This window comes from Apodemus sylvaticus, chromosome 5, assembly GCF_947179515.1.
Source record: "Apodemus sylvaticus chromosome 5, mApoSyl1.1, whole genome shotgun sequence".
Taxonomy (NCBI): domain Eukaryota; kingdom Metazoa; phylum Chordata; class Mammalia; order Rodentia; family Muridae; genus Apodemus; species Apodemus sylvaticus.
The window spans coordinates 40,486,476-40,513,717 of NC_067476.1; the positions used below are offsets into that span (position 1 = coordinate 40,486,476).

The 27,242-nt window shown below is 41.8% G+C and overlaps 1 protein-coding gene across 1 annotated transcript in view; it reads right to left on the bottom strand.

Moving 5' to 3' along the window:
- Itgb6 (integrin subunit beta 6) overlaps positions 1 to 23,805 on the bottom strand; it is a 69,735-nt gene extending 45,930 nt beyond the window's left edge. Inside the window, exons 1-7 of the mRNA XM_052181136.1 lie at positions 23,745 to 23,805; positions 22,972 to 23,051; positions 19,736 to 19,940; positions 18,946 to 19,192; positions 9,406 to 9,571; positions 7,611 to 7,772; positions 4,281 to 4,376 (exon numbers count right to left, since the gene is read on the bottom strand). Of these exons, the coding sequence (XP_052037096.1) occupies positions 4,281 to 4,376; positions 7,611 to 7,772; positions 9,406 to 9,571; positions 18,946 to 19,192; positions 19,736 to 19,940; positions 22,972 to 23,051; positions 23,745 to 23,805 (1,017 nt within the window). The remainder of the gene's footprint in view (positions 1 to 4,280; positions 4,377 to 7,610; positions 7,773 to 9,405; positions 9,572 to 18,945; positions 19,193 to 19,735; positions 19,941 to 22,971; positions 23,052 to 23,744) is intronic.
- Between the last annotated feature and the right edge of the window lie 3,437 nt (positions 23,806 to 27,242).

Below are 27,242 nucleotides of genomic sequence, written 5' to 3' on the forward strand. Positions count from 1 at the left end.
CCTTTCTGAGGGATGTTCCAGTTAATGAGAAAAGGGTAGGCAGCTGGCTCTCCTCAGGCTTTGTTCCTAGATACCATCAATTAAGGAGAAATCAAAAAGCTTCCCTATTACACTCGAATGGAGAACAATTTATTAACTCCATGGTGATGTCACATAATCGCAAAATTGCCTTTTATCCCAGATGATTTTATTTGCATTAAAGTCCCAAGATTGGAATATCCTATTATAGCAAGACTGAGAGGATGGAGACTAAGTTCTTAGAGCAGGTCCTAAGATCAACCACACTTGATATCTGTGTGGAGATCATCAGAATTCATGGCCAGCTCCAGGGCTGGTCACTGATTGCTTAAAACAGAGGTCATCTGGGCCGACTCTTTATTTTATAAATATTGAGGCCAGAGAGATCAAGTGATTTCTATTGAACTGAAATTGTTTTGATCTTTTCCAACAAGAACATTGGAAAACAAAACGATAATTGAACCAATTAACGAACAGCAAGGAGGTTTTTTTTTAATTTTATCTCCCTCTAGCCCTCTGTGCCTCCGATCCCCCCTTGCTACAGTGACTAGCTCAAAGAACAGTCAAAGGAAGAAAGGAGAAATAAAACTGGGGTTATTGATTCCTGAAACATGGACACTTATGGGCAGGATGTGATTATCCTGAACCTTGTGAGAACACACGGCTCACGACATGTCGCAGCAGCTCTTCTGACTTGCTATTTGATCAAATGTGTGCCAGTGGAAAATTGCTCAGGGGTTTCTCTGTGCTATGGCCCAGTGAGAAGGAAGGCTGCAGAGCTTCTCCAGCAGGCAGGTCTGTCCTGAGACAGATGGGATGGCCCGGCTTTCCTCTCTGATGCCATCTGGGTCCAGGGTGGAAGGTGAGGAAGGGGACACCTTAGGCTGCAGAGCATCCTAGCGATGGTCAGGGGCCCACACCTGCTCTGTGTGTCCAGGCTTCCTCAACCCTGACGAGCATTTGTCACATCAAGCCCCAACTCCCTACTTGGAACATTTGGCCCATTATTTTTAAAAGGGGGGGGTGCTTTTATTGCATTTTTAATATTCATTTAACAACTTCACCGAGACTTAGCATAAACAGAAAGACATATAAGACGCCATTCTCTTCAAAGATCTAGTAGCTGAGAGAGAGCTTTATGTCTCTAGGGGAAGGGGGTCTTTGAAGATGTAAGGACCTATTTGTACCTCTGTGCTCATGCTTTAGACATGTCATTCTGTCCTAGCAACCACGGGACATCAGTGAGGGAGGCTGTAGACTGGCTGAACTGGAGATGTGAGCTGTAGATGGACTCAGTGCCTCAGTATGGCACCATAAACACTCGCTCCCAGCAATGTTATTACTGCTACTCCTTCACACCACTATCCTCCCAGCTAGCTGCAGACATTTTTTTAAAAGTTATTTATTTATTGTATATGAGCATCCTGTCACTGATACACCAGAAGAAAGCATTGGATTAGATGGTTGTGAGCCACCATGTGGTTGCTGGGAGTTGAACTCATGTCCTCTGGAAGAGTAGCCAGTGCTCTTAACCCCTGAGCCATCTCTCCAGCCCCGACATTTTGAAAATATACAGATATTGTAAAGCCTTGCAAATAACGTGCAGCAATTAATTACACGATTTTGATGATATAGTTAAAATTACTGATCTATAGTGGTCGTTTCTCACTAAGAAGGAAAGACCCTTCAAACTTAGACAGTTAGACTTTAAGCCTGATACTATCTTACTGTAAACTAAGAGTGAGCATTCAAAAACAACAGACTGAAATATAAACTTTTTTTTTTTAGCTTGGGTAATCAAATCTTGATTTTTAAATAGCATTTAGTCCTTGGATATAATATACTACCTAGTGCTCAACCAATTACCCATCATTATCTCTTGGACCCTGTAATTGGATGAACAAGAAACTATTTATAATAATAAGTTTGTTCCTAATTGTCTGTTTGCTGGAGTCTGGGGCGTACATGCAGTCATACTGAACTGAAAGAAAAGTGCTTACAGAATCCCTTCCTTTGTTTGTTCAGCGCCTTCCAGCAGTGCACAGCATCCCCTGATACCTGCACAGTCCAGACCATCCTACCCAGCTCACTGAAACAACAGCCATTTTTCCTGAATTCCATGAGTGGATGACATAAATCTTGCTGTAAGACAGAGCCGCCATTGAACCCCACCCACCCTCTGCAGGCTGCGCAGGCACAGAGCTATCCCTACTGCATAACTCAAGCAAATGATTTGCCTTCTGGAATTTCCATTAGATCTCACCACTTGGCTCCTTAATTTATTCCATTGCTGCCTTTCCCCCCCCAGTGGTTCTTTGGCCCTTATGGTCTTTATTTCACAAGTACCCCACATACTGTGTAGCCCCAGCCTCCAGCACACATAATGCATGGTCTAAGAGTTTTAAATTGAAAAGCAACACGGGCCGTTATTGGCCTATTTTCTGTTTTCATTATCAATAAAACAATAGATCAGCATTTGCATGCTCTGTGGGACCTTCAGGTCAGTGCATGTGGCTGTCATTGTCAAGCTGCCCCTGGCCCTCTGATGCAGATGGCACGATGAACCATCAGAAGGGGAATGGAACAATGACACACAGTCATAGAGTAGGATGCTGACCTGGGCTGCTGAGCTGTGGCTCCCTGAAAGTGTCCCTTTGAATGTAGTGGCGCCCGGATGGCAGAGACCACGGATCATGACAGAACATAAATCCTTCTCCTAATGAGATTAGTAGGCAGACAAAACAAATGCCCCGCTGTTATATTAGAGGCAGCTCTAATCTCGTGTTTTCCTTGGAAATGATCATTTCTTCTGCAGCCAGGGACCATGTGCATCCAACTTGAATGCAACAGATTCCGTTTAGCCACACAGTTATTTTTCATCCCCCTCCCGTCTTCTTAAGGGCAGACTGGGGGGAGGTGACTCAACATTGTGAGTCTTAAAGACTATTGCCAACGTGAATAATGGAAGTCTATGTTCATGATCATCAGTTGTGGTCCCCAGACTCCCTTTTGCAGGCGAGTTCTGTGCAGCTGCCCTCCAGCTTCTAAGCCACAGTTCTGCTGAGGAGGAGGTACCGTGACCCACTGGCTCCTTTCACATTAGTCTTTGGGATCAGAGGCAAGATAGACTCACTATTGTACTGAGGGTATTTAATAATCTATCTTTACTGCAACTCCACTACTTAAAACCAGTGGAAACCAGTATCACATACTAAGGGGACTTAAGAAAAAAAGCCCAGATCAGGTGAACAGAGAAACAAAAGCGTTGAGGATGGAGCTCGCTTGTAATGGGCTTCCCCAGCATGCAGAGCAGGCACCCTCACCTGGAACAGCAATACCCTCCTCTCATTAAAAACGCAAGATAACATCTCCTCCTGGCTCCTTTCCATAGAACCTGATGCAAGTTCACGGGCTGCGCCAGTTGGACAAGTGAGTACATTTCATCAAAGCCTTCTGGGAAATAATTGGAGTTTGCCCTGCAAAGTCACCAAGCATGTTAAGAGGTCCTTTCAAAAGGAATGGGGAATCAGAGTCTGAACTTAGGCGGATCTGACGCTTTGGCATAGAAAGGACCATCTAATGTCTGTGTTTTCTCAAGTCCGGACCTTTCTACGAAGCTGCTTATGAGGTATCTCTGCTATCTTCACAGTTAGCTCAGCTCACAGCGCTTGACATCTTGTTTCTCTCAGGTTGTAAATCGGCCACAGAAATCTTAGATTTGCATAGGCATTTTACAGTTTATATGGTAGACCGCAAGCATCTTTAACCTAATGAAAGACTCTCCTTCTCCTCACACTGGTGCTCCCTTCCAAATGCCCAAACTGCAAACACAATTACATTGGAGGGGGGGGCGGTGATTAATTTTTGGCCAAAATTAATAACTGTTTTCCTTTCAACTTCACACTTCTCAAAAGCTTGAGTTGTATTCCTGTCTTGAGTCTTTCTATGTTTGCAAATATTTAGTCGCTACCCTCAAACAGCGTCTCTGTTCCGTGTTAACTCCTTGCCAGGCAAAATGCTTGTTTTGAGGTCAATGGATGACCCCCAGTCCAGTCCATTCATCTGTATTCTCTTTCATCTACCCTTTCATTTCCAATGCTTTCTCGTTGTTTATTTGGGTGCCCCTCCCCTCTTCCCACTGGTCTCCATGCTTGGTATCTAAACTTGAAGCAGGAAATGAATACACTTTGAGTCACAGAGTTACTCAAAGAGTTTCATGGTGTACAATCTCCTTGAAGGCATCTCTCAGAAGGCTTGCTTACCTCGTACAGATGGACTTGTTCTTGGGTGACTGCAAAGATCAGTAGCACGTTGTTTTGTACCAGTTTATCAATGAGTTGGCCAATAGTCGGATACTCCTAAAATCGATACATAGATTTAAAATATCACGCTAACAAAAGAAGGTAAAATTTTAAAAATGTTCCTTTCGCAGTTGAGAAAGTCGATATTCCCAGGCATTTTATCTGTTATTCTCAGGAAACACACATTACTGGGGTTATTCACTTGTCTCAGGAATGGTTCCAAGTCTTGTAAGTTCCGGTAGTCCTACCTAAGAGCAGACTGGCAGTATGTCACACCATGCCATCTTACTCTTAAGCAGGCCCCTTGGAATTTATCTCAAGAATTCTACTGTGCCATATTATCTTCCCCAAGTGCCACTCATCAGCAGGTAGGAATGTAAGACCAGAGGGCTGGGTGGGTAGACTATGATGTATGTGACTGGGGTGGCTCTTGTAACTCTTACTGGAATTGGACAAAGTGACATGAAGCTTGAGGACAGGATGGAGTGCTGATAAATAACACACTATAATTCCTAAGGCTGTCTGACTTGAGACAGCTCTACACCAATTCTCAGGGGTTGGTTTTACTGCCTTTGCAATGTCATAAATTGGTGGTATGGGATCCTACATTTTTTTTTTTTAAACACACATGACTGAAAACAGTTTATCCTTCTGCCATGGACACATTCACGCCCAAGTGAGGTGAATAAATTTAAAAAATGAAAAGAAGTTATTCATTATCAAGTTTACAAATGAGTCTATTTTCCAAGTCTAGAAAACATCAAACACACTTGCCTCTCCTAAGATGCCCAAAGTGGATAGTGCAGAGAGCAGCCGAGCCGAGGAAGGAGGAGCCAGTGGCCGATTAAACTAGGAATGTGGGCATGACTGTAGTCTGTCCAACGGAGGGAAAGCATTGATACAGAAGCCTTCTGTTCCCTCATGCAAGGCATTGTTACATTCTCAGGACTGCTGGAGTATTTTTGTTTGAGACGATCACTAGGTACAAGGTTCAGGTTAAGCAGAAGGTATTCCTCTTCCTGTATTACCCAGGGGAACTTCCCAACTGTGACTCAGGCTATGAATGCTTCTGTTTGTTTTTTGAATTACATTTAGATTTTTCTTTTTCTTTTTTTTATTATTTATTTTTTGTTTTGCTTATGTAAGTACACTGTAGCTGTCTTCAGACACACCAGAAGAGGGCATCAGACCCCATTATAGATGGTGGTGAGCCACCATGTGACTGGGATTTGAACTCAGGACCTCTGGAAGAACAGTCAGTGCTCTTAACCACTGAGCCATCTCTTCAGCCCTAGATTTTTATTTTTCTAATGATTTATTTATTTTCCTTTATGTCCATATGAGAGTGTTGGATCCCCTGGAGTAACCGTCAGTTGGGAGCTGCTGGGAATCAAACCCACGAAAGAACACCCAGTGCTTTCAACTTCTGAGTCATCTCTCCAGCCCCATGACCAGATAATGGAATTTTTCCTTAGTCTGACATATTCAGTGCCATTCGCTTTCCAATTGCCCAAACTTTAAGCATCCTTTACTCTAAAGCCCAAGGCCCTCCAGTGATTACCTTACCTCCATGGGTGCCACAGGTATATTGGCTTCATGTGAAACCAGGGTCATAGCACACAGCCCACAGAGTATGCTGTTTTATGTTTGGGTGGGATCTGTTATGTTAGTGCTCACACTTCTGTTGAAAACTCAAGGCCAGAAGCAGCTGCTCATGTTTGGTGGTCCCAGGGGTGGGGTTTGAAATGGTCCACGGCTTCTGTGCTTATACAAAAAACTACTCTGGACACTGAGTCATTTATTCAATAAGAAAGACATATTAGGTAATTGGTGTTGTTTGGTTCTATTTATATTTTTCTTCCAAGAACTCTACTACGAGGCACAGTTAATGACCAAGGGACCCTTTCCTGGAAATTCACTGACTGAATGATAAACCATGGCAATAATCTGTGATTCTCACATGAAAATATTGCAGTTAGAGACCATGTATGCGTGGGGACTAAAACTACTCAAAGATAAGGGAGAAATCTAAGTTGAAGTCCTGAATTAGGTCAAAGAATGACCTAGATTTATGAACTAGTAGAGTCTATGTAGAATAGCTTTTGTTTTTTTTTTTTTCAATTGACCTTGGAATTCCAGTTCACCCCCTTCTATAAATACTTCTATAAATCATCATTTGAAGGGCCCTTTAACTTTTATGAGCCAAGTTTTCTCTTGTGTGAAATATACATAATATGACTTTCCCAGGCTGGTACTTTTTTTAAAAAAATAATTATTTATTTATTTTATGTATATAAGTACATTGTAGCTGTCTCTAGACACACCGGAAGAGGGCATCAGATCCCATTCCAGATGGTTGTGAGCCACCAAGTGGTTGCAGGGAATTGAACTCAGAACCACTGGAAGAGCAGTCGGTGCTCTTAACCACTGAGCCATCTCTCCAGCCCATGCTGTTGGCGCCCACTGAGCTGTCAGGAAACAAAGAACCCGGGCTCAGAGGAAAGTACCCCGACACAGACTGGAGTGAGCACATTTCCATACAGAGATGGACGCGAAGACATCCATAAATAAAGGCGAAATGAGAAGCGACTGCTTTGGGATCTACTGGAGGTCTACGTGGGCTCTCTGAGTTTTAAAGGGCAGTTTAGTTTCTCAAGTACAGGGAATGACATTTCCAAACACAGTAGCCTCACGGTCTATTAATAGAAACAGCAGCTGGACACAGAGTCCCGTTAAAGATCAGATAAGACCACTTGGGGCAAGGACTTCTGAAATTTTTACTTTGTTTGACAACAGTCAACCTTTTCCTTTTTAAAAATGTTGCCAGCATTTTTCAAGCACAGAAAATAAGCTACGTGTTAATAAGCACCAACCAAGGAGGACTTGCTTAGCTGTTCAAACAGAGCACTGTAGTTGTGGCACCACGGAGGGTCAGGAGGCTCAAAACACCCTCGGCGGCACTGGGCTGACCTGGACCTTGGTTGAGAATAGAGAGCTACCTGCACTGCTTTTCCTTGGCCTCGGGACCTCTGAGAAGCTTGGGAGGATCTGGGCTCACCTGTGCCGCGTAGGCTTTCAACCTATGGCCACCACCTTCCTAGCAGAGGTCACCTGGCTTCTATGGGGAACTATAATGCAGGTGAGGTGAAAGAAAGCAATTTCTAGCTCCTAAAGCAGCAAGTAACACACCGCTTTCATCGAGTATGAGTCATTTCAAACGGCTTCACAGCGGTTGCCACCGCGTGGGCTTACTTGTGGCTTAGAAAGCTGAAGGCGCGGAAGGTTACATACCAAGACAGTTGACATGGAGTATTCATTCCTGTGGTCCAAGTGACAGAGCCCATCATTGGGAATGACAATGCCTGCCAGCTTGCTGTCCATTCCAAAGTGAGAATCGGCATCACTCACAAAGACCAGGAGGTGGAGCGAGTCGTTGCGCCAGCCAATCTTTTCCTAGGGTGAGAGAGAAGCCACGGGTTACTTGGAGATGGGCGGACCCATGGAGATGGGCGGAGCCATTGCACCAGCCAATCTTTTCCTTGCATGAAAGGGAAGCCAAGCTTTACAAGGAGATGGGTGGGCACGAACTGAGGACTGTGAAACTTCTCCCTTTTGGATTCTGAGCAATGCCTGGAGAGTCCGTCCTAGCCTTTCTATCCATAGAGAACAAATAGTTTATTAGAGACATGAAATCCCATAGGATTTGTGTTTTCCTGGACGACTTTCAGATTTTCTTTTTGCATCACAAAAAGTAGTTCCAGTACAGGTGGTGTTGGGTTTGCCTTGACGTCTAGCTATCGATCTAAATTGTTCAGTTCTCTCTCCATGAGGAAAAAAAAAAGACGAGGTATTGAGGAAGGTCACAGTCATCGCAAATTCAAGCTAAATGCAATGCAAATTGGTTATAAAGTAAGTCTGTTTCATTAAAATGCCACCCAACATTTAGACGCGTATTTCTAACCATGTCACCTAAAAATGATAAACCTAACCCAAGTACAAGAGCTGCTGATTGAAATGGCCCCAGGGTCCTGCCCACAGAGACTGCCACAATCTGTGTTTTTAGCATCAATCTCCCAGAACTAATATAAGTCTAGGAAGCATTTGAGCAAAAAGTCGTCCTGGCTGTCTGACCTACCTATTCCTTCCCTTCCTTCTTTGACTCCCTGACCCTTCTGCTTTCTTGGAGCTTCAGACCTGTCTGTCTCCCTGTATTTCCCATGAAGGATGACCGTCTAGATGGACAATCATTCTCCGAAGTACTCCTCAAATAGTGAAGAAAGAGCCGAGTCCTGACAGTGCTGTAGAGACAGTGTGGCCCATGATCCCCATTTTATTAGTTCAAAACAATAGATTATCTTTAGCTGTACGATTGAACTCTGCCTCAAAAAGGCAAGGTAGCTCATTGGTAGAGTTGCTATACAGTTTGCCTACCACATACAAGGCCCCACACCATTAAAAAAAGGCAAAAAAAAAAAAAGCAACCCCCCCAAGTTATGTAACTATGTGTTATATACTAATTTTAAATTTGTTTATTAGTGTTCTGCCTTTAATTTTTCCACTATAGTTAATTAAAAAACAACCAATCTGATATTTGAGCCAAATTTTTCTTATACTAGGAGACTTTTATTTGGTTATTCAAATATCAGACATATGAAACAATTCCCCACTTCAACATAATAAAATTAACTATTTAATAGATATTTTCTTTTTTAAGAAAAAGAATTTCTTAATTGCTGGAAATTTCTTAATTTCTAAGATGCTGGCCATTGTTGGTGCATGCCTTTAATTCCAGCACTTGGGAGGCAGAGGTAGGTGGATTTCTGAGTTTGAGGCTAGCCTGGTCTACAGAGTAAGTTCCAGGACAGACAGACAGGGCTACACAGAGAAACTATGTCTCTAAAAAAATCAAAAAAAAAAAAAAAAAAAAAAAAAAAAAAAAAAGGTAAGAAGCAAAGCAAATGTAGAAATATGGCAATCAAAGAAAGTCAATTAGTTAAGTTTCCCAAAGCAGAGTTTTTAGCAGAGGTTTATGTTAATAGGATGGGCCACTGTCCCATCCCTACCACCCCACACACATACATCGTACCTTACACACAGCAGCCTGCATGATTGCATCAAATCCACCTTCGGGTGTGTCAATATTAGCAGAAATCTTCTGTTTCCTCACAATTTCATTGAATTTCTCGGCATCATCAGTTAATGGCAAAATGTGCTTGAATCCAAACGTAGGTAAGCAGAAATAGGGGATACTACTACAAAAGGAATATAGGAGAAAAAAGTCTTAAATGTGATCCAGTACAGTGAGTAGATCTGATAGCTTAGGAACGTTTCCTTAAATAGTGACTGATTTTCTAAAGGGCCTCACTCTGTGACATGGCCGAGAATCTTTCAGCTAAGATTGTCATCTTTTCCAGGTTGATCATGAACGAACGTCTATTTGAAGCTGCTGTGTATTGTCAGGCACTGGCTCAGACTGGGGCGGCAGGTAATCGAGTCACTAGACTCATCAACCCAACCAAAATCTACCTGGCAAGTTACATTTCCCTGATGACTGCTTTGTGTTACTTTGTGTTGTTTTGTACTCTTGACTTGTTATCAAGCATGAATCATCCGGTAGCAGTAGAGAGAGGAATGTGTCTCCTTCCTTCTCTGCTCCCAAACCCTGTCTACCATGGGCCCAGTTACTAAGCAAAGCTCTTGATTCTTGTCTTAGGATTTTTGTTGCTGTGGTGAAATACAATGATCAAATGCTACTTGGGAAGGAAGGAGTTTCATTCATCTTACAGCTTGTAGACCATCAGAAGTCAAGGCAGGAGCCTCAGGCAAAAACTGATGCAGTCCCTACAGAAATACTGTTGACTCGCTTGATCCTTAGGACTTGTTCAGCCTGCTTTCTTATAGAACCCAGGTCTACCAGCCCAGGGATGGCTCCCGACACAGTGAACTGGGTGCTCCTGTATCAATGATCAAGAAAAACAAATGCACCACAGGGCTTGCCTACAGGCCAATCTGGTGGAGGCATTTTTCTCGGTTGAGAGTTTCTCTTTTAAAATAGGACTCTAGCTGTACCAAGTTAACCTAACCCTAGGCAACAATGTTTTCAATCCCACAGGGATAGACTCTCACAGCAGACCAGCCCAGAACTGGTCTTGGTAGGGTGAAACCTGCATCAAAGAAAAACAGCAACTGAGGAGAGCTAATAGAGGATTCAGCCACATTCATGTTTGGAAGGCAATTACTTGCTGTGCATGGAACTCTGGGAAAAGATATTTGACCCTTTTTAGTTTTAGGCTTTACTTTGAAAAAAAAATGGAGCCGATGGTATAGACCCAGGTTGTCTTTGGACTATGAGGGCTACAGGATCATGGGTGGAAATGTAAGATTTAGTACACTACTTCAGATCATCTGTGGCCTTTGCAAGCTGTGTGTGTCAAGCCTTCCAGATACAGACTAAGCTTTGCTGGCCATTTGTGTAGAAGAATAGAGAGAGCAAGGAGAAGCCCCAGTAATAGTGTGGTCTTCTGCCTTAGGACAGCGGGTTAACTCTACGGAGCCCACACAGTTCCCCGGCCTCTGCTTTACAGATCTAACAATTGGTCTGTCAGCACACCAAGAACAGGGGCATCTACCAGAGTCAGGCTCCTTTTACCACATCCACTAGTTGAGCTGAACCTTGATCCTCATTATTTTTAGATTCTGTATTTTTGTTAATTCACCAAATCTACTTGCTAAAGTATCCAAATCACCAAGTGTGTGTGTGTGTGTGTGTGTGTGTGTGTGTGTGTGTGTGTGTATTTGTTACTTTGGTCAAGACAAGGTCTTACTAACTAACTGAGGTGAGGCTGGGTTTAAACTCCCTGAGTAGCCCAGGCATGTGTTGAACATGCCATCCTCCTGCCTCAGCCTCCTAGGTAGATTAAATAACTTGCCTATACCCAGTGGGTATATCATTTTCTTATTCCTGGATGTGAACAGAGAGAGGAAACAAGGTTTCCCTATGCAGATTCCTAGCTGAGCTCAAGCAAAGCGAAGCTCTGCTTCTCCTTCGGTTCAGACACACACAACATAAACAAGAGACCCATTGAGAGTCGACGTAGTGCCAGCTGGGTTATTTTTCATTTTCCCTGCTTTTTATTAAGGATTTCAACTGTTTGAAGTGGTCCACATGTCTAATACTGTGTTCCTAGTAAAGCTAGACTACTAATGCTGTCTAGTGTCCCTAAGTGCAACGAGGCTGGTGTGTGTGTACTTCACATAGAAATAACCTTCCTTCAGACATGACAGTTCAATGGTAATGCATCAACAATATTGATTAAGTCAGACATCCTTACACTAAGGTACATGTAAAATAAAGGTGTTCATCAGTGTGTTAACTGAAATAAACCCTCCCAGGAACCTAATTCCTCGTGGAGTAATGTTCAGTATATTGCAGCCCAATCAGTGCCATGAGTCATGAGAGCTGCGTAGTCCACAGAACTGAATAACTGGGGATCTTATGAGGACAAGAGTGTTGATGTCCGTGAAGTCATCTTTTGGTTTAGTAGACATGTGAGAAAGAACTTCAGACTCTGTTCCTAAGCATAAGAACAAGATCACTGGGGAAGACTAGCACTGACGGGCACTGCTCCAATGTCTTGAGACAGCCCTCCCCAGAACAGAGGCTCTGGTCACAGAAGGTGTTCCCCTCCTGATCTTTGTTCCACTTTCTCAGTCAAAGGGAGTTTTTAGGATCCCTGGCAGCCATGGGATTGGAAACATGGCAAGAGTGTTGAATAGATGTGGTCCACACTTGCCTCGGGGCCCCTCTGCTCTGTGCTCCCAAGACTTCCAAGGTTTGACCAGCATTTCAGCTGTGTGGAGACACTGGAGCAAGTGTGTGCTTCCAGGCCACTTTCTCTATGTCCTTTCTGATTCATGATGTTTATTTATAATGCTCAGAATTCAATTTTAATTCTCTCCTTTTATCATTGAGCACTAGGTTTCTTTGAGATTGAAGTGCTGACCATGCACGATGTCTGCTTGGCAGGGTTGTTGTGAGACTTAAAAAAAGATTAAAAATGCTGAACAGCGCAGCTTGACGTGCTGTGTAAAGGCAGTGTCAGTCCTCACAGAAATCACTTCCCACAGCCTAGTATGCACCCAAGGACAGAGAACGGTTTTGATCAATGATATTGCTAGAATCATGCATTCTTTTATAAGGGTAATATAAACAGGAATGTTCATTGATGAAAATGTGTGTTTTATACAAACACAGAAGGGAATAAGAATGAATTTTAATGGCGGAGAGGTGTCTCATAGTTGCTTTGATCATAATTGGTTGCTAAAAATTCATTCAAAAAATCTGGTGGCATCTTATATACTTAATTGCATTGCCCGGTTATACTAAGTGATAATAGTGGTATTAGTAAGAGCAGTCTATGGTTTGCACACGATGACCTGACACTGCATCTCTCAGACTATTTCTACCATCCAAGTGACATGTGATTCTCTGGTTTCTCACACTTGGTGCCAGCACTCTGTGAATCACCAAGGTTGTATAAATTATGGCTTATTTATTTTTGAAGTCAAATATTATATAATGAAAAACAATAAAACATAGATGCTCCAGGAAATGCTGCCTACTAGATATGACATGACCATTACCATCGTGAACACAGAGCAGCTAAGGCTGGTTGCACAAGAGCTGCACACACACATACCACACACACACACACACACACACACACACAGACCTGCAGGACAATTATGAAGCACAATATAATGAGGCGCTACCTACATTTGTGTTAATTTTAAAAATAAATATTGATAAAATAAGACTATATTTACATATTCCCAAAGTTATCTTTTTCTGGCAGAAATGATTTTCTTTTTTTTTGCACACAGTTTTCTTATCTTTGCAGAAAGTCCTTAGCCATGTCCTCTTAGTACCGAAAATCCCTTTAAGCATTTTATAGCTGCCATTTGCTTTACTGTGTGCTGTCTCTCTGTCAATAGGAGGGCAGCAGTGGGGCTGGGCCCCCCCCCCAACATGTTGAGACAGTTACATTGAGCTAGCTCCACACTGTCTCCCGATAGGTGTTTGTAGGAATCACTGGGCATAATAAAAGAGGAAATGCTGGTCTCACTTGATTGTCCCCGAGGACATATTACAAATCATTAATTGTATTAGCTGTGCATCTCCGAATACATGTTTTTCTTCAACACACGGAGAGTTTGCATAAAGCATTTCTGCTGCCCGTGAAATACAGAGAGGATGCATTTGCATGATTGAGCTGAATTGGTCCTTTTTCCTGGAACATCATTTTCACCTTTGGGAATGATTGACAGCTAAACTTAAATTAATCCAACTTGAATATTTGGCATACGTGTTCTTAAAAATGAAGAAAGGAAGACTGCCATTTCCAAGAACACAACTGCTGGTGTTTGCTGGCAGCAGCAAAATTCAAGGTAACTAGAATATTTGAATTGAGGAATTGCTCATTTGCTACTCCCAGCATTTTCCAGACCTTCATGAGACATGTGATAAGGTTGGCCTGTGATACCAAGAAGCCTGCGTTTTGATATCATGGGTTCTGAAAGATCCACAGTAACTCAGTGAGTTCACAGTCATAGTTCCAAATGGCCAAAGTATCACTTTGCAAAATCATGAATGGTAAGGGTCACTCACATGCAAGCAGATCAATGGACTAAAATGTAACACAATAGGAAGTGTTCATTAATACTGTGTCAGATTCTACACTGAAAGAGTCACCTGTCACCTAGTCTAGTGTTAGTGCAGAGAAGTGAACACGGTCATTGGAAATAGGTATCAGGTGAGATTTTCCTTTGACGAATCTGTTTCTGTGTGAGGCTTGACTTTCTTTCTTTCTTTTTCCTTTTTTTTTTTTTTTTTTTTTTTTTTTTTAGATAGGGTTTCTCTGTGTAGCCCTGGCTGTCCTGGAACTCACTCTGTAGACCAGGCTGGCCTCAAACTCAGAAATCTGCCTGCCTCTGCCTCCCAAGTGCTGGGATTAAAGGCGTGGGCCACCACTGCCTGGCTATTTATTTTTACTTAATAACATTTTATTCCATATGTACAAGTTTTAGTTTGGTTAAAAATATGTTTTCATCTTGTTGTCTATATGTGCGGGATGCTAGTTTGATAGAGACATTTAAAAAGCTAAAGATACAACGGAAAGAAAAACAGTGTTACAGTTTTGTCTTTTCTTTTCTTTCTTTCTTTTTTTTTAAAGTAGTTTCAATTTACAATCTGAATGAAAAAGTTTTCCAGGAAAAAACAAAGAAGCAGCGTTAACCAACAAGAACAAGCCTTAGCCAACAAGATCCTTTCAGGAGACCAAATACATAACCATCCCTCAGGCTGCACCCTCTGCAGGGCCCTGGTCTCCTCTGACTGTACTCAGTGGTTACTAACAGCACCTGGTATTTATTGAGAACTTAGCACTGTCAAGCCAAATGCTTCTGTTCACAATCTTATCCAGTCCTTACAACCATTCTGTGAGATTAGATTTATGACTCTCAATTTACTAAAAAAAAGAAACTGATGATTTGAGAGGAGAAATGACCCAGCTAAGGCCATGTTAGGAATGTCTTGGTGAACCAAGACTACATCAAGAGCTGATTCTGGGGCCTGTGCTTGTCATCCAATGTGCCTGGCCTCTAAAGAACTTCAGCTTCTCGTGGCATGGGTCCATATGCCCCACCCACAGATAGTTCAGCACCTTGTATACTCCTTGAGACTCTGTAAAACTTTTTAAGCCAACAAATGACTGAAAATCTACTTGAACAAAAGGGGAGCATGTTTGTTCACACCCATTATCTCAGTATTTGGTCTGAGGCATTTTGGTTACTGTAAATTTTAAGGCCAGCCATGGTCTGTGGCAAGTTCAAGGATAGTCTTGGCTATAGTGTAAGACTCTGTCTCAAATTAAACCAAACAAAACAAATGCTAAAATTAAATATATACAGAGTACTAAATAGTCAATCCACTTTGCTTTGTCTAGAAACTTCTTTAAGGACTACATTTCATTGCCAGTTCATGATGTTGCTCTTCACCCCCAATTTAGCTGAGTCATACTATGTTGTCATTTTAATTGTTTCTTTGGTAACATTCTATAGTAGTTGTTTCCCTATTGTATGTCAAATTGCTACATCAAGAGGATATGTGATATGCCAAATAATCATATACAAACTTCAGGAAGAGCTATAGAGCTCTTCCGTTTATCAAAGAAAAGGCCAAAAACAGAAGGGATAATTTTATATTAGATGAGATAGTTTTTGTAACAAATTTTTTTTATCTTTAAAGATGGATCTACTAATTGATACCAGCGGCCATACCTTACTAGTTACTATTTGGCAATTTTAAAGAATCTATTTGAGTCATTTTTACTCTTCCTAGACATATACACGTCTCAAGTTACAAGAATTGCTACCTAGTGTCTTTCTATCCAACAAGAGAATCCTGATTGTCATCCATGAATGCCTTTCTTTTTAGCTAACCTGAGGTTATGTAAGGAAGTATAAGATTTAGGGCAAAATTTCTGGCCAAACTTCTTAAATTAGGAAGATAAAATTCAGCATTCATTTATAATTAAAAGGAGAAATGTATCAAAGCAGGGCTAGAAGGCGCCTTTCTTGCCTTATAAATACACGAAACTGAAAAACTAACTAGCTTACAATATATCCAGAGTGAGACTGAGGCTTTCCTGGGAAAACTGACCTCTCACACCCCACCAGCTATGAACTGTGCTGGTGATCCTAGCCAACAGAATAAAGCAAGAAAAATAAAAAGGAGACTGGCTACTGAAGAAGAAAACTTGTTATTCCCAGATGAGGTGGCTCCAAATGCAGGTTTGAATTAATGAGAGAAATGTGTGAAGGTTTCAGGACAAAAACAAACACTCAAAATGAGTTGCATTTTTGATAAATTACAACTGAAGACTGAGATTTAAAAAAACTCAAGGAATAGATGATATAAATAAAGAAAGTAAAGTGGTTTGTTTTTTGTTTGTTGTTTTTACACTAAAAACAATAAAGTGGTTCTCAGAGATATTAAACAAGACTCAAAGAAGCAGATATATGTGTCTTATGACATGATTGGAAGGTTCCAGGATTTTACAAGTCCACTTGCCCCAGCTGATCTATTGTTTCATTACGATCTCTTTCAGAATCTCAACATATTTTTTAGAGATGATAAATTGGTTCTAAAAATCTCTGTGGAAATGCAAAGGATCTAGGATAATCCTGGTTTCTCCTTCTATAACGCTACCCTAAGTAAGACTGAGGCTTGTGCTGTTACATGAACCACAGTCAAGGACGAGTGAATGAGAAGTGAGTGTCTACTTCAGATGCACATGAGGGCATCTGATTTTCATAAAGACATCAAGCTAATTCCGACGTGGAGAGTCGTGCTAGTAAGGTATGGCTGCGGCACCAAGACAGCATTGCAAACCTACAGCAGTGTCTAAATCGAAAAGGACTGATGGTTTAGTGACAATCTAGTACTGCCCCCATGTATGATGGCGTGGGTGTGAGCCTGCAGAATGCTTGCAAGCCATCCTTAGAAATAAAAGATGACACCTCTACTTTGCAAAAGAGTCTGGTTGTTTCTTAAAAAAAACTTTTAAAATTATCAGATAATTCAGCACATTTATTCTCTCTATGCATCTAAGAGAAATAAAAAGTACATCTTTGTAAAGATTTATATTCAACATTGTTCACAATATCTAAAACATACAAACAACACAAGTGTCCATTAATGGAAGGATTAATGAACAGTAGCCAGTCCCTAAAGGACTGTGTTCTAAAACAATGTGGGACAGGCTGCTGACTTGTACAGCAAAATGATAAAGAAATCCAAAGGTGTTCTGCTGAACAAAGGAAGCCAGACATAAGGAGTACACACTACACACTACACATGCTTACAGCTTTATGAGATCCAAGGACAGGCAAAAACAATCTAAGCATAGAAACTAGGAAGTGACTGCTCCAAGGAAGCAGAATTGACTGTGCTGGGTCACGGAGAATCTTTCTAAGAGGATGACAAGTCTGGTGTATGGATTTTCTTGCTACAGTTAATTACCAAAACTCATCAAGCAGCATTGCCAGCTGTGTGCTTTAAATATGTATATGTATATGTCCTATATGTATATGTCCTATATGTATATGACATATATGTATATGACGTATAGGTATAGGTATAGGTATAGGTATAGGTATAGGTATAGGTATATGTCAATTAGGTCTTGCTTCCTTTTGTTTCTTCTTTCTTACTTCCTGGAATAAAGACAGGATTAGTACCCCAGCAGCCTTCTTAGCCCATGAAGATAAAACCCAAGTACCAATAATGGGTGAGCAGACAGCAGAGAAGCCTTGGATTCTTGTGTGTACATCTGCTAAGTTAACCCTAAACTGAGAGAAATAATTCTCCTTCTAAGCCAGTGTCTCTGTTACTTGCAAGCAAACACAATTCCTAAGAATTATTATCAGTAAGAATTTCCTTTTAGGTTAAAATCTCTCAAACTCAGAGATCTGCCAGCCTCTGCCTCCTGAATGTTAGAACTAAAAATGTACACCACCACCTGCCCGGCTTATGAGAACTATATTAAATTTTTAAATTGACATAATGCCATTTGTCTCTCCCTTTGATGTATTAAAATATTAAATGTGAACACACATTTGGGAAATTGTGTGTGTGTGTGTGTGTGTGTGTGTGTGAGAGAGAGAGAGAGAGAGAGAGAGAGAGAGAGGAGAGATTGTAGTAAAGCAATAAGGTGTTGGATCAAGCTAGATTTTCCAGAGATCTTTATTTATGACGTGGCCTTGGGTAAGTTGATGACCCCTTGGAGTCCTCTATCACTTCCTCTGAGTACCAGATGCACACACACAAGACCAGCTTTAGGCCACCATCATTATAAGGATGGGGTGAGATCATGTATATGAGGAGTTTGACATATAGAGGGTGACACCGAGCACATGGTAGCTCTTTTTCAGTAGAAGAATATTAAATACTTTGATTTTGAATATGTCATTGATGGAACAGATAAGCCATCACAAGGCAATTCACCCTTGACTACTACCTGCATAATACACGTTTTAGTGGCTGATTATAGCATATTATAATGGAGGCACTGCCTCATTTCCTGCTAACTTTAATTGCAGTGATGGCTGCTGCTCTCAGCGACGAATGAAAGCCACATTTCCCAAAGTACGTCAGAAGAAGGTGAGAAATTGTTATTTTGATAGACTGGGAAGAAAAATGAAGGTTAGTGTCAAATAGCCCTAAGAAGTGGTGATCACTAGGAACTGAAGATCTCTGAGAGACTGGTGTGTGTGTCCCGTGTAGCCAACAGTCAAAGACAAAATCTCCTTGCCCGCAAACGGGAAACATAGTTGACTACATCCTGACCTGCAAGCCTGGCAGATGACGCGAGGTCTGCAAGCTAGATGGTGGAGTTGTGATGGCCCCACCTTGGCTGGAAGTTACCTAGACCACAGAGAATAGCTGCGATTCAAACTCGAGGGGAGAAGCCAGGGTTTTAACAAGCTGCTGGCACAGCAGCCCAGCTGTGTGGATTCCCTCTGTAGAAGGCAGTGCTCAGGGATGCCAGGGAGTTGGCTCACTTACCTGCAAGGGTTGGTGATTTCCTCTGGTGTTGTTTTCATAAAAGGAGAAATGGGCTTTTCCACGAAGGAGCCGAAGCCCAGTCTGAAGTTGCTGGTTAGTTTAGACATCTCTTTGGCGAGCCGGGAGCCAAGCTCTTTGATTGTGTTCAGGTCGTCATCCATGGAGGCCGAGAGGTCCATGAGGTAATACAGATCTACTGGGTAATCTTCCGTCTGGCGGACCTGCACTTGCAGAGTCTGCTCACCCCCTGCAAATCCGTGAACACAGCAGTTCTCTGTAACTAACCAATCTTGAGCTAGCTGGCTACTTTATTTCAGTGTGACTTTATTAAGATGCATTCAATCTCACCAAGTGTGTGGTAACATTTACCAATGAACACATCCATGCAAATCTCTCAGTAGTGAGTTTTGAAGGACTGGAGGAGGTGTATGTTGAGATATTTTATATCTCCTTGGGAGAAGTAGCACCCATTTAGAAGTAAGACCAAGCTGCATTTGGGGGGCGGTGTGGCTTTAGAAAAGGCAAACCAGATAAGGGGAGATTAAATCTATATTTCAGTCCTTGCAGAAATATGTAGTAATGTGGTCGACATTTGAGGCTTCAAATGGTCGCCATCAGGGAAGCTGTCTTCAGTGACACATTTGGAATGAAATGAAGAGACATGTTAGTAATTCCCCATTTCCTTCAGATTGGGAAATGAAAATCCCAATAACCAGTGATGCGTGATGGGGTGCCAGACGGATTATCGGATAGCAGGGCACAGACATAGCAGTAGGAAATTGTACCGTACCTGGTCTCAATTTAAGAACCAAGCTTTGAGGAGCAATCTGAACAATGTCAGAACTATTTTTCTGTCGGCCTACACTGAGAGGCTTATTTTGAAGTACTTCCACTTGGGAGACAGGGTTTTCGATGAAGGGTAATTGACATCCTTTGGCTAAAAGATTTGCTAGGGTATCGCACCTTTCGCCAGCTCTGGACAGGTGGGTGAAATTCTAAAGGGGGGGAAAACAACAAGAAGACAAATCTGCATTTCTTTGGAAGATTCCAAACATTAAATTTGTATGTGCTTTATGAAATAAGTACATGCTAGGAACATCACATCCCCCAGGTGACTGGTAGTGATTGGCAGATGGAATTCTGTGATAGCTGAATAACTGGAGAATTTAGCCAGCAATTATTTTTAATAAACCTGAGCCTCTTTTTTATTTTCCCCAAAGCCCATGCTGTAAAATTTCTTCAGTAATCTGAATGGATCTTTTAAATGTCTGAGTTCCCAAAGTTGATATTTTCCTAAGAATTTGTCTCACATGAATGGCTGGTTCCTGGACCCCTAACCTAGGACTGTTGAAGCTTTGTGTGTCTGTCACCAAACCTAGAGAGATGTTTCCTGTGGATTGCTAAAGCACAGGGCACCTGGCATCTCCCTGTCTGGCACTCTGCTGCTTTTATTGGATGATGCGTTCCCTACAATTACAGCATCCCTTCACTCGAATTGACCTCTCAAGGACTTTAAGCTCAGTGTCTCAAAGGATTCTAGTTCAATGTCTTTTAGAGCTCCCTCCATCACCCGGGTCTGGAGGCTGAAAGACAAGATGGTTTAAAGGTGTGCATTCTGTTTGGGATTTCAGAAAGTCCCAGCCCTTCAGGTCCATCCAGAGAAGATGGGAAGGTGTAGGGCTCAACAGAGATGTGACCACTCTGATCTTGCAGTACCCAGAGTAGGGAGATAGAACCAAAGCACAGACAGAACAGGTGCTACTGACAGGCAAAGCTGGTCCTGAGCTGAACTGACCTGAGGCCTTTGGACTCTTTGTGTGTGTGTGTGTGTGTGTGTGTGTGTGTGTGTGTGTATGTTTATGTGTGTGTGTGTGTGGCATGTGCTCATGGGAGCCAGTATGGTGCCCAATGAGAACCAAACTACTGCTCATGTCTGTTCTTGCCCCTTAGGATTCTAAGCCATTACTGCTATTTTCACCAACTAGGAAAGTTACACGTGTGAAACTGACTTTCAAAAACAGAATTTGTTGCTTGCCAGTCATAACCTGGGTCTGGCAAACTGCAACTTCCCATGATTTAATAAAGGCAAACAGCGGCTGCCAGAAGGCTGCCCTCATAATGCTTCCTAACACAGTGCAATGGCTATCAGCTCTGCTCAGCCTTTGCCAAAAGAATAAAGTTTGGGTGGGGGATGGGGAGGGCAGAGCTGGAGAGATGGCTCAGTGGTTAAAAGCACTGACTGTTCTTTCAAAGGTCCTGAATTCAATTCCCAACAATCCCATGGTGGCTCACAAGCATCTGTAATAGGATCTGATGCCCTCTTCTGGTATGTCTATATTTATATGAGTACACAGCTCTAGTGTACTCATATAAATATAATAAATAAATCTTAAAAAAATAAAGTTGGAGAGGAATAATTTGTAAGTTTGTGTATACTCCCAGTTTTGCTCATCCTTTGTGCTAATGGCCACAACTGTCTGCCACAGCTCACATACTCATGACCGCTTTTATTATTGGAGAGGCCTCTAAAATGATCTAGCCTTAAAACTTGATGATCACCTGACCAGCTACAACTAAAACTCTAAGTGTTAGAGTTTAGGAAACTCTTATGTTTGCTTAGGAAATGTATTTATGCTAAAAAGGAATGTGATTATAAATTCTAGCGCGCCGAAGAGATCGGCCAACAGCTAAGCTCATTGCTCTTCAAGAGGACCCAAGTTCGATTCCCAGCACCCATGTCAAGAAACTCTCAGCTGCCTTGAAGTGTAGTTCCAGGTGATCTGATTCTGTCTGCTGGCCTCCATGGGTAACACACACACACACACACACACACACACAACTCTTGATTAACATACTATTTTTGTCTCTGCCATAAAACTAATATTGTCGTCTAGTAAATGTCCAAAGAGTATATGAGTTCGATCCTTGTTGAATGTTCTCAACTCTGCATTTCATATTCGACCTTAAAACAGAATAATTGCCTTGAATTTTATTTGTGGCCTAAGCAGTTAAGGCAGTGTGTGGAGAGGAGTGGGCTGGTTTATGCTTTCTGCATGTGAGGCAACCCTCCAGAAATACATAAGAAACGGGAAACTTGGGTGCTAATAGTTACAGCCCCATTCTGATTCAGGCATCTGTATTCCTCTCCCTTCGATTGCTACTTGGCTCCTGCTGTTGGCATATGTAAGCCTTGACTGGCACATAGATTCTTTCCAGTGGGTGGGACTTAAAATTCAGAACGCCAAGGTTGCTTTTTCTTACTGTGAATCCTTTACACATCTTGCTCTCTACATCACAAAAATCATTTTATGGGTAGGAGTCATCATAGAATGAGGAGCTGTATTAAAGGGTTGCAGCATTAGGAAGGTGGAGAAGCACCGCTTCAGAGCTTTGCTCTGCTCGCTCTGTCCATGACTATGTACAAGAACTGGCTGATGCCTGAATCGCAGTTTTCCCTTCTTGAAGTACCTAGCACAGACTTACAATGGATCTCAGGTCCCAGATGACACACAGCTACATTGCATCAACATATCTGCTTCACCACCAATTATCCAGACAAAATGTTACACCAGCAAACAGCTAGAAAGACTTTCTAGCAAGAGAAGTAACCAGATGGCTGGCACCTCTTTAACCTCAACACTGGCCAGGCAGAGACAGCCACCTCTCTGTGAATTCCAAGCCAGCCTAGTCTGCATAGCGAGCCCCAGGCCAGCCAGTGCTATGTGGTGAGACCTCCATCTCAAAAGTAAAAATGAACGAATAAATAAAGTGATTAAATTAAATAAATTATTAAGTCTATTGTCTAGACTTAATAAAGGATGTTCAGTTTTTAAAGAACAATTTGACATCCGTTCCTTCAGTAAGTTGTTTCCAAAGGAGAGATGAATCCAACTTTGATCCACTGACCCTCATGTTCCTTTCTTGATCTTGGCCACTCATTCAACCCCACAGAGAAAAGCACTTTCACTGAGGATGTTAATGGATGCGGAAACTGTGTTAGAAACAGGGTGATGGCCAGGGACTTACCTCCTGGGAACACCAGGCGCAGTGAGGTCCTGTGAGCAGGCAGTCTGAGCAGGTCTCTGCACCACCCCAGGCACAGCCACCTAAGGGCAAAGCCAGCAAGAGACAAGGATTAAAGCACACTTCTTCATCCTGTTTATGGGACTAGCCCTTCTTACTAGAGCGAAGCTATATTAAAAATTTACTTTAGGAAATTAATCCTCCGAAGGCTAGTAACTCACATCAAAGGTTAAAGCTTAGACCCATCACATTGGAAATATCTACGTCATGTAAACAGTGTCTCTCAGACCACAACCGGGTCTAACTGCTAAGTACAGAATCATCAGATTTAGCCTCCTGTTCGACACCTGCCGCTAACTTTCACAAACACGTCTGTACTCATTAAAAAGGGTTCTCTTATAAATTCAGCATTTCTGTTTCCGAATCCACCACTCTCTCGTGATTATGACTCCCAGGTGGATGGCCTTGTTGTGCAACAAAACAGCAAAGCTTCCGAAGTGGCTATCAGGGCGAAGCTCAGAAATCCTATTGTTCAGGAATGCTATCTAATTCTCCTCATTAAAGAGCCTGTGAAGCCTTTGTATTTATTTACCTTGTACCTAGAGCATTCACTGGGGGAAGTGTCCGACGTCTGCCTATAGTTTGTGAAACTGTCTCAGTGGCATGAGAGCCATCAGACAAATCAAATGAAAAACGACGGCAGGTCTGTTTTCTGAAGCAAATGACAGTTTGTCAAGCGTACGATGAGAGCGATATCCGAGAGAGCTTTGGCTTACCTTGGACGTGATCATTCCTCCCTAGAAGTAGCAGGAACAGGCAGAGCAGCTCAATCCCCATTCGGTTCAGTTTTCACTGTGCAGACAGATTAGAAATGAATTACCTTCAGGGTTACAAGACCAAAGCTGGAAGCCGTGAAAGTCTTTCTTGCCGTGTGTCCTTTTTTTTTTTTTTTTTTTTTTTTTTTTTTTTTTTTTTTTTAAAGTAAAACTACTTACACTGCTTTGAAAAGTAACTTGAGCCGTAAATTCAAAAGCTTTCATTAAGACCGAAATGAAAACAGAAGCTACCTGGACGGGCAAAGCAGAAAAGCTGTGTTTAAAAGCAACTTCTACAGTACTTCCTCATTCGCCTTATAAGGAAGTCAGGTGTACACTCCCCGGGAAGGTGGGGAGACTCGGGCAGGAGACATTTTTATGTGTCAGTTCTATTAGTTGTACTGTATCGCAGGGACAATTAGTCTCTTTAGTGAAATGCTAATCAGTGAGCTGTCAGAAGACCTATTTAAATGTATGGTTTTCCTAACAATTTTAATTTGATGCCCTAAGGATGTGAAATAAAACACCAGAACTTAAGCTAAATGTAAGGAAGCTTTAAAAAAAAAAAAAAAAAGCCAAGTGAAAATACCTGAGATTTTTGGTTTTCATGTTAGAGCCTCTGCAGAGAATTGAAACGAGCTCTGAAAAATATAAATATTATTTTACAGTCAAATTAGAAGTTAGGCAAAGGAGAACAAAACACTGTTTTCTTATCTTTCAAATTATATAAGAGATATCTTTTCACACGCCTAGAATTCTTATTTTTAAAAGTATATTAAAAGCACTGTATACAAAGATCAACTAGATCAAAATAAAGCCTCAGCACAACAGAAACAACAGAAAGTCAATAGCAGCCAAGATTCTGACTCTCTGTCTCCAGAGCATCCGTCCAGGATGGTGAGCACAGGGCGCATTTGGTGGGCACAAAGAAGGACCTGTGGTCCATCAAGTACCAAGATCACAAAACAAACAAAACATTACTAAAAACAAGGTTAAAAAAGAAAAAGAAAAAAGAAAGGAAAGGAAAGGCTTCCAGCTCCTCCTGGCTTGGCACACAGAAATCATTTGTTAAATGAATAACAGCTCGAAATGTGTACATTCTACAGGTAAATCTTCGAGGTTCATGTCCCCGCCCCCTTGCCCCCACGCCCCCACGCCCCCACGCCCCCACGCCCCCTTCAGGGGCCGGTTGGGATTTGTAGAAACTGTGGGCAGGCAAGCATCAAATGCTCTGTCACTCTGAACCATCTGACCTCAGGCAGGCTCCTTTATGTCTGGGCTCACGTCCTGGGAGACTATCTTTTGAAGGTATGTTTCCAGGCAAGCGTGAGAAACCTGGAAAGAGAAGAAAACAAATTATAGACTACTTAGTTGTTTTTTTTTTTTTCTAACAGCCTATATTCAGTTTTCAACTCTGTCATATACAAAACCTAGGAAGAAAACAGAGCTCCTGCAGTAAGAATCCAGATTAGAGAGCTGAAAAATGAGACTTTGAGAGAAACAAAACAAAACAAAACAAAAACAAAAACAGTGTGTGAAACGTGTACCTGCATTTGAAGGATGGTGGAACTATGACTCTCTGCCTATGATGCTGCCGCCATTTTTAAAACCCATTGGCAAATGTTTTCTGAGCATTTGTGCCAGATACGTTCTTTTAAGATATACTTTTAATTTTAATTGACACAACAATTGAATATATCTTTAGGGTAGAGTGTATATGTGTACATATACATACACATATACATCATATACATATACATACACATACACATATACATATAATTTCTTGTTTGGGGAATGTTTGAAATTCTCTGTGATAACTATTTTTAAATATTCAGTAAATTATTATCAACCAAAGTTGTCCTGCTGTGTTTTAGAATATTAGATACTATTCCTCCTCAAATGCCGTATTGGTCCCCAGTAGCCATCACCTCTCCATCCTCCTTCCCATCCTTTTCTGGCTCCACTCTTTTGTTTGCTCTGTTTTGTTCTCAACTATTCACTGTGTGTGTGTGTGTGTGTGTGTGTGTGTGTTTGTATGTGCCTATGTGTGTGTGTTTATATGTGTGTGTGCCTGTGCATATGTATCTATGTGTGTGTATGTTTATATGTGTGTATGCCTGTGTGTATGTATCAGTGTGTGTGTTTGTATGTGTGTGTGCCTGTGTGTATGTACATGTGTGTGTATGTGTGTGTGTGCGCCTGTGAGTACTTCTCTATGTGTATGTGTTTATATGTGTGTGTGCCTGTGTGTATATATCTATGTATGTGTTTGTATGTGTGTGTGCCTGTGTGTATGTATCTATGTGTGTATGTGTTTGTATGTGTGTGCCTGTGTATATGTATCTATATGTGTGTTTGTATGTGTGTGTGCCTGTGTGTATGTACATGTGTGTTTGTGTGTGTGTGTGCCTGTGTGTATGTATCTATGTGTATGTGTTTATATGTGTGTGTGCCTGTGTGTATGTATCTATGTGTGTGTGTGCCTGTGTGTATGTACATGTGTGTTTGTGTGTGTGTGTGCCTGTGTGTATGTATCTATGTGTGTGTGTGTTTGTATGTGTGTGTGCCTGTGTGTATGTACGTGTATATGTGTGTGTGTGTGTGTATGGCTGCTGGTATACATGTGTGATAGTATGAAGGTCAGAATTCAACTTTTTGGGAGTTGGTTCTTTGTCTGTGGCCTCTTTCATAGTTTCTGTTGCTGGCCAGGCTGGGGGCTTCCAGTCCACTCATATTTCTGCCTTCTATCTCACCATAGGAGTGCTGGGATTATAGGTGAATCTACCCTACTACATCCAGCTTTTATGTGGATCCCAGGGATCAACATTATGTTACCAGGCTTGTGTGGCTAGAGCTAGAGATATTGTCTGCTCAGCTAGCTCCCCAGAGGGGTAGTTTGAGAAAACTCTGCACTGTTTTCCCCAATACAGACATTATCCCTTAAATTAAAAAAAAATTTTATCTACTTTTATTTTGTTGTATAAATGTTTGTCTATACATCCCTAAGTGTACTAGGTGCCTACGGCCTGTAGAATCCAGAAGAGGGTATTAAGTCTTTCAGAACTGAAATTACAGACACTTGTGAGCTGCCAGATGGGTCTAAGATACAAACCAAGTCTTTTGTAAGAACAGCAAATGCTCTTAACTACTGAACTATCTCTCCAGCTCCAGGTATTAGTCTCGAAGCAGAGTCTATGTTAGAAAAATAAATAAAATGAAATGAAATAAGTGTTTTCTTCAGACAGCATGTATTTTAGGGCGGGTCAGTGAGGGAAGGGACAGGGCTCAGGGCCCTAGACAGTTATAAAGCCGGGTTAAAGGTAAGAGGGGTGTGTTCTCCTGATTAGGGAAGTCGAGAGAGTTTCTCCGATTCTTCCATCTGACGGAGTCCTGGATGAACTGGGAAACACAGGAAAGCACCAATGCATGCGGAAGCCGCCCAGCAGGTGCTTTTTA